Here is a 17,393-nt window from a genome sequence, read left to right on the forward strand (position 1 = left end):
TGGAACAGGGAACTATATTCAATATCTTGCAATAACCTATAATGTAAAAGAAAAAACTTGCTAAAAAATGCTAATCATCATCTGAGCCTTCAGCGAGTTGTAATCCTTTTTGCTGGTGGAAGGTCTTACCTTGATGTTGACGGCTGCTGACTGATCAGGGTGGTGGTTGCTAAAGGTTGGGGAGGCTGTGACAATTTCTTAAAATAAGACAACAGTGAAGATTGCTGCATTGATTGGCTCTTCCTTTCATGAATGATTTCCTGTAGCATGCAATGCTGCTTGATAGCACTTTACCCACAGTAGAACTTCTTTCAAAATTGGAGTCAGTCTTTTCAAACCCTGCCACTGCTTTATCAATTAAGTTTATGTAATATTGTAAATCCTTTGTATTCATCTCAACAATCTTCACAGCATCTTCACCAGGAGTAGATTCCATCTCAAGAAACCACTTTCTTTGCTCATCCATAAAAAGCAACTCTGGACCCATTCAAGTTTTGTCATGAGATTGCAGCAATTCAGTCACATCTTCAGGCTCCACTTCTAATTCTAGTTCTCTTCCTCTTTCCACCACATCTGTAGTGACTTCCTCCACTGAAGTCTTGAACCCCTCAAAGTCATCCATGAGGGTTGGAATCAACTTCTTCCAAACTTCTGTTAATGTTGATATTTTGATCTCTTCCCATGAATCACATATGCACTTAATGGCATCTAGAATGATGAATCCTTTCCAGATGGTTTTCATTTTACTTTGCTCAGCTCCATCAGAGGAATCACCATCTCCAGCAGCTATAGCCTTATGCAATTGTTTCTTAAAGAATAAGACTTGGAAGTTAATATTACTCCTCAGTCCATGGGCTGCAGAATGGATGTTGTGTTAGGAGGCATGAAAACAACATGAATCTTGTTGCACATCTCCATCAGAGCTCTAGGGTAACCAGGTGCATTGTCGATGAGCAATAGTATATTTTTTTTAAACTTTTTTATTTTTTATTTTTGGCTGCATTGGGTCTTAGTTGTGGCACACGGGGTCTTCATTAAGGCATGCGTTGAGGCATCTTTCGTTGCGGCGCGTGGGCTCTTCATTGCAGCACACAGGCTTCTCTCTAGTTGTGGCGTTCAGGTTTTTTCTTCTCTCGTTGTGGCACACAAGTTCCAGGGCACGTGGGCTCCAGAGCGTGTGGGCTCTGTAGTTTGCGGTGCATGGGCTCTCTAGTTGAGGCACGCAAGCTCAGTAGTTGTGGCGCGTGGGCTTAGGTGCTCCGCGGCATGTGGGAACCTAGTTCCCTGACCAGGGATCGAACCTGCATCCCCTGCATTGGAAGGTGGATTCTTTACCACTGGACCACCAGGGAAGTCCCCAAGCAATAGTATTTTGAAAGGAGTCTTTTTTTCTGAGCAGTAGTTCTCAACAGTGGGCTTAAAATAATAAACAGATGTGTTGTCATCAAGGCCTTGTTGTTCCATTTATAGAGCACAGGCAGAGTAGATTTAGCATAATTCTTAAGGGTCCTAGGATTTGGGGAATGGTAAATTAGCATTGTATTCAACTTAAAGTCCCCAACTGCATTAGCTCCTAACAAGGGAGTCAGGCTGTCCTTTGAAGCTTTGAAACCAGGCATTGGCTTCTCCTCTCTAGCTATGAAAGTCCTAAATGGCATCTTCTTCCAATAGAAGGCTGTTTGGTCTATATTGAAAATCTGTTGTTTAGTGTAGTCACCTTCATTAATGATCTTAGCTAGAACTCCTGGATAACTTGCTGCAGCTTCTACATGAACACTTACTGCTTCACCTTGCACTTCTATGTTATGGAGACGGCTTCTTTCCTTGAACCGCATTGAACCAACCTCTGCTAGCTTCAGACTTTTCTTCTGCAGCTTCCTCACCTCTCTCACTCTTCATAGAATTGAAGAGAGTTAGGGCCTTGCTCTGGATTTGGCTTTGGCTTAAGGGAATGTTGTGGCTGGTTTGATTTTTCTATCCAGATCGTTAAAACTTTCTCCATATCAGCAGTAAAGCTGTTTCACCTTTTTTATCATTTGTGTGTTCACTGGAGTAGCACTTTTCATTTCCTTCAGGAACTTTTCCTTTGCATCCACAACTTGGCTAACAGTCTGGTACAAGAGGGCTAGCTTTCAGCTTATCTCAGTTTTCAGCATGCCTTCCTCACTGAGCTTAATCATTTCTAGCTTTTGATTTAAAGTGAGAGATGTGCAACTCTTCCTTGCAGCTGAGCAGTTAGAGGCCATGGTAGGGTTATCAATTGGCCTAATTTCAATATCGTTGTGTCTCAGGGAATAGGGAGGCCTGAGGAGAGGGAGGGAGATGAGAACTGCCAGTCAGTGGAGCAGTCAGAGCACACACAGCATCTATGAATTAAGTTCGCCATCTTATGTGGGCATAGTTCACGGCACCCCAAAATAATTACAATAGTTACATCGAAGATCACAGATCATCAGTCACTATAACAAATATGATAGTAATGAAGAAGTTTGAAATATTTTGAGAATTACCAAAATGTGACACAGAGACACGAAGTGAGCAAATGCTCTTGGAAAAATGGTGCCCATGACCTTGCTCAATGCAGGGCTGCCACAAACCTTCAATCCATTAAAAAACACAGTATCTGTGAAGTGCAGTAAAGTAAAGCACAATAAAATGAGGTATGCCTGAATTTATTTTAGACTTTCTAAGTATTAGGTTTAAAAATACACAGTGGTTAAGGAAAACATGTATATATTAACCCCAATTTTTTTTGATGGATTCCAATTTTTTCATTGATTATTTTTTTTTCCATTGCACCTTTTTTCACTGATTATTTTTATCAGTATGTGTTTGTATCAATAAATCTGTATAGCATTTATATTACATTTTAAAAAATCAGTCCAGAAAACTATTATTTTCTTAAATTATACTCTCCAAACAGTGCAAATCAAAACCTATACTCTTATCTATTGTCCCAGATCCTTATTTTGCTTATAAGTTTTTGACATAAATTTTTGGCCCTGCTGAAATACCTAAAATTTTAAAAATAAATTTTATTTTAGCAGTGGCTCAGCATGATGGTACCTTTTTTGGTCCATTCTTGAACAAAAATGAATTTCTATTCTTTCTAAAAGTTCTGTCGAGTACAGGTTAGTATTCTAATAAGTCAGTAATGAAAATAGAGAACTATATGAATCGATTTTGGTTAGATTTGGATTTCCTTCTGCTGAGCACTATGGTAGGCATTAGAGTTGTGGGAGATTAATCAGGACACCACCCTTAAGGATCTGCCATTCTAGTCAGGGAAATAAGATAAATTTATCAGAAAAAAAATAGAGAACAATATAGTCAATACATAATTAAGTACTGATTTATTTGCTTCAAAATAGGAGTGACATAAGAGTTGAGAGGAGAGAAGGATCACCAACAGGTAGAATAAAGAAGGATGTGGAAGGAAATAAAACTTGAGCTGAGGCTTGAAAGATGGGAATGACTTGGAGCAGAGAGAAGAGGGAAGGGCCTCCTGTGCAAGTGAACAAGTATTTTTAATGCTTAATCTTCTTTTTCCCTTTGTCTTTCTTTCTGACCCCTGGGTTTATCTTCTTACTGTGTTCTGCCTTCAACTTGAGCAAGGACTCCCTGTTACCCTTTGTTGTCAAGGTATCTTCCATTCCTCTTCTGTACTTCTGCTTTATAGGACGTCACTTGGGCTTGAGATGGGTCTCTGCAGAGAAATTAGCTGTAGTAACTGAATTTTATGTTAATATAAAATCAGGCTGCTAATGATATTTTCTAATTAATAAAAAAATAATCATTTTCTTGCATTTTGGAGCACTGTTTTGAAATATTGGGGTTTGCAAGTCTCGTAATAACAGCTGATAAAATGAGGTAGCTCACATACCGACCTTATCAAACTACCTGGTACACAATGTAAATGGTTGTTGCTGCTGCCACCTCCACTGTTAGTCAGGGGGAAATGTGAGATGCTGAATTTGGAGCAGGGCTGGAGAGAGAGACCAGTAACAACTTTGCTTCTGCCCCACCCCATCCTCATCCTTTTGGGGCAAACATATCAGAAAAAAAATATGGTGAGATTATTGCTTTTGATTTTGTTTTTTCTTTCCTTTTGGTAAGTTGACCATTTAGTTTTATTCCGTATTGAAAACTTACCTAGAAATATCAAAGCAACTTGCCCAGTTTATCCTTACAGTTCTTTTTTTTCTCTTGGCGAGGGTTTTAAATAAGAGTAATTTTTTAGTTGACTCATTAATTTAATCCTAAAAGTATATGTTTTCCTTGGGTTTGTTTTATCACTATGTAAAATTTTGACTGAATTAGTTAAAATCTAAAACTAGATAAATACCGAATAGGAATAGTATAATATTTACTTACTGGTCTTCTGCAAAGGACAGATGCTTCCTTTATTCTCCCTTGCCCTTTTGTATGCTGGGTTTCAGCCTAGAGCAAGTATTTACAGAGTAATTAAGTGCCCTGAAACAACTACAACAGTGGTAATGTTGACCAACTCAACTGTAGGTCTAGGAACAGGATGGCCACAATTAAGAGTAAAATCCTGAAACATTTTCATTGACTGTTTCTGGGAAATAGCAGCCCTCTGGATTTCTTTTAATTTTTAAAAAAATTCATTTTTACTAGGTCTAGTTCCGTAGCTTTGTGCTCTTATTCTTTGCCACCTTCATCCACGTTCACCAAAAGTGATATAAGTCTGAAAAAAGCAAGGAGGGCCAGTGCTCATACATCAGAAATCCCTGAGCCTCCCCCTTTGCATCTACCTGTGACCATTTCCAAAACTGCTATTAATATTTCTCTGTCTGCTACTGATGCCAGGTCCACAGATAGCCATATTCTTGCACTATTGTCACTAAAAACATCATGTTCGCATTCTGAGTTGGATTTTCTTTTAATGCCTTGATACTATTGGAGTTTTGAAAGCTCTCAGTCTTCAGTGAGGGAGATCTCCACCAAACAACTCTGCAGCCCCCCATGCTCTCCCACCATAGTTGCCCGTGTCAGATGATGGCCCCATTCTATCTAGGGAAATGACATGAACAAAGAATCTTTTATTAGTTAGCATATTATTTGGTATGGTGTTAGATTAATTGAAATAATACTGACCTATTTGAAATCAATTTCTTGTCATGAATTTGGTAAGAAATCATCTGATCCTACTTATTCTTACAGATAATAATCAAAAAATGGTCCATCCCTTGTCCTCTGACATTAAATTCTGTAGAGCAATACTCCCAGGTAATTGTTTTGTTTTTGTTTGGTTTTTTTTTTTTTCAGTTTCTTCCTTTTTATTTTAAGCTAAAAAGAAAAATAAAATATGACTAATAAGAATTTTTTTCCTAATTAATAAAAAAGTAATGGCTATATTGCATTTTGGAACTTTGTTTTGAAATATTTTTATTTGAAAGCCCAGTAATAATAAATTCATCTTGGTTTTTTTTGATGTATTCTAACTTTTAATGACTGTTGGTTTCTCTCTTTCCCCTCAATCCTCTTAAACAGATTTCAAATGCTACAGATGATTGTAAACCAAAGCTCTTTCATTTCTCCAAAGAGGTGTGTAAGTTATTAACAGATACTTATAGTTTTTTCACATTTCAAGTTTAAGAGATTTGTGTAACAGGGTCTCTTAGGTCTTTTACCTGTAACTAATTAATTTTCATGAAAGTGCTCAGTATAGGGTTGCTTACCAGAAGGAGGCCCATTATGAAACAGCCACCTTTTTTTTGGCACGCCTTTAAATGGAGCCTGTTTTAAATGGGCCACTGCCTAAGAGAACAGATTTACTGAATGTCTGGTCTGGCCAATAAGGTCCTCTGTGCATACAGACTTCCTGTTGCCCTCTGGACTTGTAAAGCTAAATAGCCAATTATATCAAAAACTCCTCCCCTGTGAATAGAACCTTGGTCTGGGGCTAGACAGCCTCATCCTTGGACCAGCAGTTGAGCGCTGCCAATGCGTCTTCTGGCTGACATTCCAAAGTTGAAATTTATGATGCCTGTAGCAGAGGCAGAAGGACCAAGTCCCCCCTTGCCTTCTCTGAGAGGCCTAGGATATTTGAAATGCCTGAAAGAGCCCCTGAGCATCAACAGAGGAGACAGGAAACTGATCTGAATGATCTCTACTTTACCATTCTAGAAGAGCTCCATGTGTTCCTTGTTGCTGCAGATTTCTTCATGTACACTTTTTGATTCTGCTAAAATGCAGGTCCCAGATACTAGAATCCCCACTACTCATGTATAACTCTATTAGTGTAGCATTTTAGTGTGATAACTCCTCCATGCAAAATTTTCCTTTTTATTCCCCAGAGTTCTTTTTCGTTGTTGTCTTGTTTTGTTTTTGGCCGTGCCTTGCAGCTTACGGGATCTCAGTTCCCCAACCAGGGATTGAACCCGGGCCACAGTAATGAAAGCCTGGAATCCTAACCACTAGGCCACCAGGGAACTCCCTTATTCCCCAGTTTTTAAATGAGAAATGTCTCTCTGGCCCCACAAGGGAGGTTACCACATCTTTTACATGGTAAAAGCCTCCAGTGCCTTAAAGATTTAGGTAGGGTAATTGACAAGCCAAGAAACTGAGCAGTATATGAAAGAGAATTTGTGAATTGAATTTCATTCTCCTAATCTAGCCTTGGGAAATGCTACAGCTTTCCTTCCTGCCAGCTCTCTTACGATATTTTAGGAGGCCTTGTGTCTGAAGATAGATCTACAGTCATCTGGAACTTCTTTTGCTGAAGAGCCTTAAGTTAGTTAAGGAGAAATTTTTTTAGAGTAGAAAAGAGAAAGTAAATCATCACCATCTATTTTGTAAAGACAGTGTTTTCATTTAGATGGTAACTTTTGTTTGCTTTGTAACTTTCTCTGGTTCTTAACTATTCTAATTTTTAAAAAACAACAACTTTTGTTCATATAGTCCAGTGGATCTGTATGAATTTGTTGGTCTAGAATAAATCATGTTCATTCCCATCAGAAGAGACCCTAGTTATAGATGCTAAGATGTGATTAATATATTCAGTATTCTCTTAGATTAAGTTGGTACTTGAATTGAGTTGGTGAAAGGAGGTTCAAAAGCATTAACTATTATTGCTGTTTAGGGTAATAAGATGTATTTGAGTTTCCTAATACATGCATTAGGAAAGACTGAGAATTACAATAAGCTCATTTCTAAAATGTTATTATTTTTCATCTTACCTAAATGTTATTTATCTTACCTTAATTATTTTTATCTTACTGATATAATATAGAAGCAGCAGTGATTGCAGTAAAACCAACATGGTGTGGAAGCAGCCAAGAAATATTTTGGCTAGTGTGGGCAATACAGTTATCAAGTAAAATATTTACTGGGGGGCTTCCCTGGTGGCGCAGTGGTTAAGAATCCGCCTGCCAATGCAGGGGACACGGGTTCGGGCCCTGGTCCGGGGGGATCCCGCGTGCCGCAGAGCAACTAAGCCCGTGGCCACAGCTGCTGAGCCCGTGTGCCACAACTGCTGAGGCCCGCGCGCCTGGAGCCCGTGCTCCGCAGCGGGAGGCCACGACAATGAGAAGCCCGTGCACCACAATGAAGACCCAACATGGCCAAAAATAAAAACAAATAAATAAATTTATTAAAAAAACAAAAAACAAACAAAAAAAATCTCTGAAATCATTTAAAAAAAATATATATTTACTGGGGACCATAATTGTGTGTCTCGTTTAAAAAAAAAAACCTCTTATTTTATAAACAGGTGATTCATGAAATATGAAAGAAATTTAACTAAATTGATTTTTTTTTTTGGAGAACTGATTTTATTGTCAAATGAAGTAGTGGTTTCAACAGAGTAGCATTTAATAATTTCATCTTTAAAAAATTTTTTTTTCAGAGTGCTTATGCCATACCAACCATGGCTTTTTCATTTCTCTGCCACACCTCAATATTGCCCATATACTGTGAACTTCAAAGGTACTATAGAATCCTGGAATATTTAAAATGTGTTAGTATGTCTTTTTACTTCTAGGACTTTCAGATTGAATAACATTCTCCTCTGTGAATCCTTCCCTCCCACCACTGGATTGTAGGTGTTAGTTTAAAACAAAACAAAACAACCAAGACTTAGTTCTAAGTTGAGAATGTTTCTTTGAAGCATAATCCTTTGTGCAGTAATTTCAAATCAAGAATTCTAGTGTGTAGTTATTAGAGTACTAGGTCTTGAGTGATTAAGGAATCCTTTTGAATAGCTTGGGAGATATTTATCTAGTTAGATATAATTCAGATCACAGATTCTAATTTTACCATTTTTTTCTTTTAGACCTTCTAAGAAAAGGATGCAGAATGTAACCAATACAGCAATTGCTTTAAGTTTTCTCATTTATTTTATATCTGCACTCTTTGGGTACCTCACTTTTTATGGTAAGTATATTATTTCATTATAGATGACAAAATAAATTGTTCTGTAGTTGATCTCACACCTGAATATGGACTTTGTTTCTGCCTTTCATTAGCAAGTTAATTTGTTCAGGCTGCCAGAATTCAGTGCACCACTGTGGTGGCTCTACAGGCCTTAAAGAACTGATTTTCTTTCTCTTAAAAAGGTGGATCAAATTCAAGATTGATAACTTCATATGAAAATTTTCTTAAACACCCAAGTAAAATCTCGGGCTTAGAAACACTGAAGTCTTTCTACGAGAAAAAAAAAAAGTGCAATAATGATTTTTTTTTTTTTAATTGAGAATTCAATATGTTAGACTCTAGTTCAGCAGTTTGGGAGGTTGAGAGAATCAGTCATCTTAATTGCAAAAGAACAAGTTGAGAAAGGAAAGGGTTTTACTTGGACTATAGTTGTACCCTTATGTCAGAGACCTCTGCCTTTAGATTTAATTCACACAGTTCTGCAGTGTGTATTCTGTGCTTTGCCATGAACTTTCTCTCTAAATTTTTAAAGGATTCTTTTAAATTCATAAAATAAAAGTAAAATTTTCTTTTATTTACTTTTGAAAAGTTATGTGCTTGGTGAGTTTTTTTCTCTTCTGGTAAGAACCTCAAGAAAAAATAAAACTTAAAAGTCTAGAACAAGAAAAAATATTGTAAGCTCTCTTGTTAAATTTGCAAGCACACTTGTTTAATTTGCAAACAAACACATTATAACAAACTGCACTCAATTTGTCAAATCCTTGAATACACTTCTCAGTTTATGAATGCCCCTATAACAACGCTCCAGGTAGATGGCTATTATTACTTTTGGGATATTTAGCTGTTCTGACTCTGATTTCACGGTCAGTGGCCTTGTGCATGTGTTTCAGGTTTTAGACATTCATGATGGCTTGTGATGGTGCTTTGCTTACCTTCCAGAGTTTTTTCAAGTCTGACAAGTTTTTGGACATTTACTTGCATAACTACCTTTCCTAAGCCCAGTGGAAAGAGTATGGATTTTGAAACCCAACAAATATGATTCAAAAAACCACTGTGCTCTAACTAGCTGTGTGGCCTTGAACCAGGGTACTTCACCTTGTACTATCTTCATCTCCTAATCTGTAACACAGGGATAATTGTATAGAGTTATATTGAAGAGGAAATAAGTTATATGTAAAATGCCTGTTACAGTATCTGGCACACAGCAGTCTTCCACAAAGGAGAGCTACTGCTGGTGGTGTATTATCATTACTGTTATCATTATTATTGCAATTATTTCATAATTTCAGGTGCTCTTTTTTCAGCACTGTACTTCTCTTCTTACTGTCATTAATGGAACTTAATTTAAATATGGTAACTTTTCAGTATATTATTATCAGTGTATTATCTTAGACTTTTCAGTATGTGAGAAAATTATAATTGCTCTATATAGTCCTTTTCTTGCTAACTCTATGTCATTTCAATAGTAATAAAGGCGATTGATGAATCTAAATCTGCTCTTGCATTTTTGTACTATGTTGAATAAGAGTGGTAGAGCTCTGTACACACCATCCGGAAGAGCGTTACTTCCTACTTCCAACATGAGCATGGATACACTACAATGAAAGTTAAAGCAGATTGTTAAACTTTTTTGATCATTGTTAAGGAAATAAAATTCTTAAAATACATAAACTCTATTTTTGGTTGTTACGTTTGTTTTTGTACAGAGTTGAGCACAGTGATACTTTTCTATAACAATGAGATACTACAGCAGGGTCTTCGTTGTGATTCAGCAAAAACTTAGTGGAAGAGCTGTATATTTTTATAAATTGAAATTGTCACCTGGCACAAATACTATTTAGGGATATATTTAAGGATCTTCCAAAATTGAGAAAAAGTCCAAAAAATGGACCTCCTTTTCTTCCCTATGGATCAATAGAGCTATCTGGAAGAAACCTCAGATGGCCTACCAATTTCCAGGACAGCTGAAAAGTAGTTGCAAAAATATTACCACGAGATGTTAGGAGCTGTGTTAAATTATAAGAAAGCTTAGATGGAAAGGGAAGTGGAGGAAGGATGGATGCTAATGCATTTATTGAGCTAACATTTATTCTGTACGTGCCAGGTGTTTTATTATATACATTGCCTAACTCAGTCCTTATGACGACTCTGCAAGATACAGGTTCAGATAGGTTGGGCACTTTGGCCAGTACCTGCAGCTAATGAATAACGAGTCGGGATTTGAATCCAATTCTGATTCTCTCCAGAGTCAATGCCTTTATTACTGTGCTGCCTGCTCAGGAATTATGCCACAGAATCCAAATTCCCTTCATTCCAAGTTTTTCGCAAAGTGAACTTTTGGAAAAACCTGGCTCACTTAAGCTCCAGGCATATCTATCTATCTATCTATCTATCTATCTATCTATCTATCTATTTTTGCCTGAACAGAGAGGCTAAATATTTTCATCATGTACGTGAAATGTTTCCTACACAGAGATTTTCCTGGTTATCAAGTAAAGCTGTTGTCTCTGACTTAACCCTTTTCCACTGATGCAGATTCTTCAGAATATCCACACTTTATGTAATGGAGAAATACAGATCTAAGAAAATCACATGGTAGGCTGGTAGGTAGGTGATAGATAGATAGATAGAAGGAAAGAAAGAATGATATAAAAGTAGTTCCCTTCTCCAAAGACAGAAGAAGATTCAGATATTGATTTGCTATTCACAGTGTTTCTTTTTTGGGTTGAAAGTCTTTTACAGTATATTTCTATTGGAATAGCAGTAGCTGTCAGTCTTACAGAAAGAAATTGCTGATTGAGCTTGAGACCTTATCAGAAGAGCTTGAGACCTTATCAGAAGGGCTTGTCACAAATTAACGCCTTCAACTCATTTTATAGATGAGTAGCTTAAGTCCAAGAGGTGAAGTGACCTGTCTCACAATTAGTGGTATGTCTCCTGAATATTAATCCAGTGATCTTTCTGTTACTCTGTGATAATCTTTATAAACTTCATCCCCTGTTTGACAGTGTGTATTAAACAGGACAGCCTCCTGACTTCAATAGAATATATAACTTGCAGAGATCACCATCAGGTTCTTCCTGAGATTTGTAGAGATTTGTCTGAATGCAGAGAATTGTGTTGTACTCTATCCCTTGCATAAGGCTCAGCTAAGAACACAGAATTGACTGGTTCAGGAAAAAGGTTTTTGTCTTGGGAAAGTAGAAAGTAGACATGTAACCGGTATTTTGAATTTGTAATAAATCTATTTCTTCAGGCTTCTGGAGCTGCTTGGGATCCTTTCATTCAGTGCTCTCAAGGCTTAGTTAATATCTAAATTTTATCAGATTAAAGGGACCAATAAGTATGTACCTAGATTAATAATATTGGCTCTGATTACAGATGTTAAAGCATTATAAGGTGAGGAATAAAAAGTGTTCCTCTGGTAAACTAGGCCAATACCCAAATGTTGCATAATAACCAGACCATTTTAAAAGTCTACAAAGTTCTTAAGCCGTAAGTGTTAATAGCTCATTTTTATGATTCAGAAAGTGGAAATAAAATAGTTTGCTATATTTTTCAAAAGAGTCACAAGTACCTCACATATTTGGGACTAGAATCCAGCTTTCCTGGCTCTTCTTAATCTCTTACTTGTTCCATTAGTCCCACGTTATATCAAGTATGTCTTTGATACTTTCAACAATTAGTTTCTATCCCATTTCCATCATTACTAATCTAGTTCAAATTCTCATTACCTCTCAGTGGTTATGACAGTAGCCTTCTAACTGTTATTCCTGTTTTGGGCCTCTTTTTCTTCCAACCTGTCTTCCTGCTTAGTTCAGATCATAATGCACTGTTCTTCAGAAGTCATTGCATCTCTGTGGCCTACCAGATTGAGTCCAGACCCTACGAAGAGCTCTGTTACTGGTCTTAAATGCATTTGCAGCCTTATCACCCACTACTCTCTTTGCTCTACCGCACAGTCTTTCAGCCTCTGAAGTGCTATTGGGCTGCTCATTTTCTCGGTTGTGTATTGCTACCAGAGAGAATTTCTTCCCCCACATCTTTGAATGTCAGCACACATACATTAACTCATGTCATGTTCTCAGTAACTCTATAGGTCAATATATTATTGTCCCCATTTTACAAATGTAAAAACCAAGAGACTCAGAGAAGTTAAGTTGCTAGTAAGAGTAGGATTTGAATCTTAGTCTGTTTGATCGCAGAATTCAAGCCCCTCTACTCTCCTGCTGCTCACTATATCATGATGACTCTTCTCAAGTCTTCCTGGATTTCGTTCACGTTCATCCCAAAGCCATAGTTATCTTTCCCTGTTCAGAATCACCATAGCTCTTTGTTTAGACCTTCTTCTTCCGCTTAAGTGTGTCTGTGTTTACACACTTTCTATCATATGTGTGTCTTCATCTTATCTCCCCTTTAAATTTTAAGGTATTTGAAAACAGGTGTATTTGATTTGCTTTCTTATTTTCTCCAAAGTGACTTTTCCAAACCGTATGGTCTCAAATTAAAAAAACAAAAACAAACAACAACAACAAAAAAACCACAATTCTATTCTAAGTACAAACTCATCTTTCCATACAAGGCAGTGATATGGAGTGTTCTTGAGAACTCTCACTCTTAATAGCCCTCCTCTGGCTTGGAGTGAGGAAGACGTGAGGATAGAAGAACACCAGGGAGCAAAGCATGGTCAGCTTGTTCAGATTCTGTCACTGACTACCACACTGGCTTGCTAAGGAAGCCATTACCCTAACACTGCATTCTCTTTTATGAAAGATGAATCTACAGATGAAATGTTGATGAAGCAGGTAACATGCACAAAACTATAAGATCCTAGAAAACATTGCAATATTAAGGAAAGGCTTTGGCATCAAAAAAATTGGGGAGTACAGCTCTGCCAGCTCTGCCCCTTTGTACTGTATGATCTTGGACAAGTCAGTTAATAATTTTTAGCCTAGCTACCTATCTTATATTGTTATCATAAGGACCAAATTCAGTAGTATACATGAAAGCACTTTATAAAATAACTTAAGTGTTGTTCAAAACCTTCAGATTATGGAAAAGTTCTAAAGAGATTTTCTTAAATGTATATTCATTGTCATAATTTTAGAGATTCTGCCTAGGCCAATTTCTAGTTTCATTAAAAGAAAACACCGTAGGTTTCCAGAAGATATTTACTTAATGTCTCTGTGTTTCATAGGATAGGGAAAAGGCCAGAGATGGATTTGGTACTGGGAATCCAAAATCTGTTAAGATCCGTTTGTGCAAAGGAAAATAATGTTACTGTTATTAACATCTTAGTAGTTTATAATGTGATTCTTATTATTGTTTTTTAAATTTGCAGACAGTGTGGCGTCAGAATTACTACAAGGTTATAGTAAATACTTGCCACATGATGTTGTCGTCATGACTGTGAAGTTATGCATACTATTTGCTGTGCTTTTGACAGTCCCTCTAATCCACTTCCCTGTAAGTACTCTTAAAGGTTTTGTTGCTTGGTGTAGCAGCTCCCTAATATGGCGACACTAATTCTTTACAGACTAGAATGTTTGAATCACATCTAGTCTTGTATATCTTATTCATTTGTCCAGTAATTGATCAAAGACCTCATACTTGCCTATGGCCCCATGAAAGCACAAAAATAACAGTGAACCGCTAAACTAATTTGTGCTTTTTCAGATTTAGTTTAGATTTACGCTCTCCCACAGCATTGTTTCCAATTTAGAGACTATCATTCTTCTAAAGTTTTTTGGGGTTTTTTTTCCCCTTTAATTCTGTATTCTGTTTTCAAAAGAATGTGCGCGAAGAGGAAAAAGTCAAGTCAGCAAAAATAAGCTCCTTCTAGTTTATTGGAAATTTATTTTCACATAGACGTTCTAGTCTAATCTTAGTCGCAGATTTTATTTGCTCTAGAGTTATAGTTTAAGGGGCACAGCAGATCATCACTCGGCATTTAGTTGCCATATGTAAGACTCTTGAGAATTTCTGGGAGAATGGAATCATAGGCTTTGGGTACAGATGCTTCTAGTGGACGACTTGAGCCCCTGAACGGGGAGCTCCTTAAGACTGGGGCCGTCTCCCCGTGGGGACCGCAGCACCAGGAGTGCAGCGGGGGCTGGGTAAACGCTTGTGGGACGTGAATGCCTGTTGGCCGCCTTTGCAGTGGAGAGCATCATGAACTAGTTTTCACATTTACATGCTGTGAAACAGATAATATAACATAAAACAGCAAATGGTATTTCTTTATCATGGCATGACTTCTTTTTCTGTTTTAAACCATTTGTTCTTTTATCTGTTGAATTTCATGAAAATGATACTCTGTGATTTCTTCACAAAGTGTTATTGTTGGTAATTTTGAAAATTATACAACCGAAAGAAATTGCATGTGAAAATTTTTTCAAGAATAAAACCAAAACAGTTTTTATGAAGCTCACAGATAGGTATATTTCTCAGTTTATATGCAATAAATACCTTACAGTAATAGTTTATGCCATATTTTTGGAATCTAAATGGTTTAGAGGGCAAGAATATCATGGTAACTGTACCATACATGTGTTTCCCTAAGCAAGTAGTTTGGCTTTGATACCTCCTCTTTGCTTAAATCTTTTTCTGTTATACAGGCAAGGAAAGCTTTAATGATGATGTTTTTCTCCAATTTTCCATTCTCGTGGATTCGCCATTCTTTGATCACTGTAGCTCTCAATATTATCATTGTTTTACTTGCGATATATGTTCCTGACATTAGGAATGTATTTGGTGTAGTTGGTAAGTTTTCTATTTCAAAAATTCCATTTTCTACAATAGATTAAATTGTCATCCAGTCTCACATCTGAATCTGGCAATATTCTTTTCTTTTCCTCCCCACTTTAAGGTTCCAGTACATCAACGTGTTTGATTTTTGTGTTCCCGGGACTGTTTTATCTTAAACTGAGCAGAGAGGATTTTCTCTCATGGAAAAAGTTTGGGGTAGGTTGATTTTTGTTTGTTTCTTTTAAGAATCTTATTTTAAGAAATAACTTGTCATTTTATAATTAAGTATTTTACCTACATCACAAAAGTTAATGTATTTTGAACTATAATGTACATTATTGGAGCAGGTGAAGGTTTAAAATAATGCTCTAATTGTTCTTTATCTTTTTTCCTTATTTCCACAGGCGTTTGTTTTGCTCATCTTTGGTATTTTGGTTGGTAATTTTAGTTTAGCACTCATTATTTTTAATTGGATTAATAAGTGAAAGAAATATTTTCCCACGTCTTTTGCTGAATAATTTACCTCCAAATGCAAAAAGGAATTATTCTGGAAGGCACCTTGGATGAATCCTCTTTATATGGGTTAACATTTTTGCAAACATTGACAGAAAAGCAGAACAAAACAGGAGTCGGTAGGGGAAAGTAGACATAGCAGTTTTAATCAAAATAAGAAACTCAAAATGCTCTTGAATATGTTGAGCATCTTTTGTTTGTGTTTTTTTTTTTAATTAACAGACTTTATTTTTTAGGGTAGTTTTAACGTTTACAGAAATAATTGAACAGAAAGTACAGAGAGTTCTCATATATTCCCTCATTCCAGCACACCCATAGTGTCCCACATTACTAACAGCTTGCATTAGTGAAGTACATTTGTTATACTTGATGAGCCAACTTTGATACATTACATACATTAATATTAACTGAAGTTCATAGTTTACAGTAGGGTTCACTTTTGATGCAACCACTGATCTTTTTACTGTCTCCATAAAAGGCTCATTCCCCATGAGCCTTTTCTAAAATGTCATTTGGTGGAATCATATAGTATCTAACCTTTCGGGCTGGCTTCTTTCACTTAGCAATGTGCGTTTAAGTTTTCTCCGTGTCTTTTCATAGCTTGATAGCTCTTTGTTTTTAATCACTGACAATATTCCATTGTATGGATGTACCACAGTTTGTTTCACTGACAATATTCCATTGTATGGATGTACCACAGTTTGTTTCACTGACAATATTCCATTGTATGGATGTACCACAGTTTGTTTTTCCATTCACCTGTTGAATGACCTCTTGTTTGCTTCCAAATTTTGTCATTTGTGAATAAAGCTGCTACAAACATTTGTATGCAGACTTTTGTGTGGACAGAAATTTTCAGCTTATTTGAGTTAATACCAAAGACTATTTTTTAGCAATTGCTGCATGGTATGGTAGAATATTTAGTCTTATAAGAAACTGCCCAACTGCCTTCCAAAGTGGCTGTAACGTTTTGCAGTCCTGCCAGCAATGTGTGAGAGTTCCTGTTGTTCCACATCCTTGCCGACATTGGGTGTTGTCAGTGTTTCGGATTTTTGCCATTCTAGTGGGTGTGCAGTTGTATCTCGTTGTTTTAATTTGCATTTCCCTATTGACATATGATGTTGAGCATCTTTTCACATGTTTATTTGCCATCTGTATATTTTCTTTGGTGAGGTTCAGATTTTTAAAATTGGGTTGTTTTTACATTGTTGAGTTTTAAGCCTTCTTTGTATATTTTAGACACCAATCCTTTATCAGATATGTGTTTCACAAAGATTTTCTCCCAGTCTGTGAGTTGCCTTTTCATTCTCTTAACAACATCTTTCACAGAGAAATTTTTAATGTTATTAAATATATTGAGACAATTTTTTGTTTGTTTTTAAAGAAATCAGTATATTGTTTATATACAAAATTGAATTTTAGTTCGTAGGTTAATGTCAACATCAGTCACCAATAACAAAACTGTTGGATTATTCCACTTGGTATTTTGCCCTGACTCCAAATCCTGACTAAGAAACTTTTGTGATTTTCCTCTGTCACGCAGTATGAGATAGAGCTGTGATGATTGGCTGTGGATTTGAAAGTTCTCTGAGCTTTCTCATTTGTCACTAAAACATGTGACTTTCTACTTGGCTAACAGAGACAAATATTGATGATTTATATCATACTTTGTTTGGAGGTTATAGATCGTTCCAGTCTTCTCATTGATGTGGCTTATTCCTGGTTGGAAACCAGCA

At 36.6% G+C, this 17,393-nt stretch overlaps 1 protein-coding gene across 5 annotated transcripts in view; it reads left to right on the forward strand.

Moving 5' to 3' along the window:
• SLC38A6 (solute carrier family 38 member 6) overlaps positions 1-16,483 on the forward strand; it is a 69,655-nt gene extending 53,172 nt beyond the window's left edge. For 2 of the 5 annotated variants that reach the window (XM_057543968.1, XM_057543971.1), the window contains exons 9-17: positions 3,616-3,642; positions 5,185-5,250; positions 5,515-5,568; positions 7,871-7,950; positions 8,297-8,397; positions 13,739-13,863; positions 15,015-15,159; positions 15,266-15,360; positions 15,549-16,483. In XM_057543968.1, coding sequence (XP_057399951.1) covers positions 3,616-3,642; positions 5,185-5,250; positions 5,515-5,568; positions 7,871-7,950; positions 8,297-8,397; positions 13,739-13,863; positions 15,015-15,159; positions 15,266-15,360; positions 15,549-15,629 — 774 coding nt within the window. In that variant the 3' untranslated portion in view covers positions 15,630-16,483. The remainder of the gene's footprint in view (positions 1-3,615; positions 3,643-5,184; positions 5,251-5,514; positions 5,569-7,870; positions 7,951-8,296; positions 8,398-13,738; positions 13,864-15,014; positions 15,160-15,265; positions 15,361-15,548) is intronic. The other 3 variants (XM_007192955.2, XM_057543969.1, XM_057543970.1) reach the window with 3 other exon arrangements.
• Positions 16,484-17,393: the final 910 nt, after the last annotated feature.

This window comes from Balaenoptera acutorostrata, chromosome 3, assembly GCF_949987535.1.
Source record: "Balaenoptera acutorostrata chromosome 3, mBalAcu1.1, whole genome shotgun sequence".
Taxonomy (NCBI): domain Eukaryota; kingdom Metazoa; phylum Chordata; class Mammalia; order Artiodactyla; family Balaenopteridae; genus Balaenoptera; species Balaenoptera acutorostrata.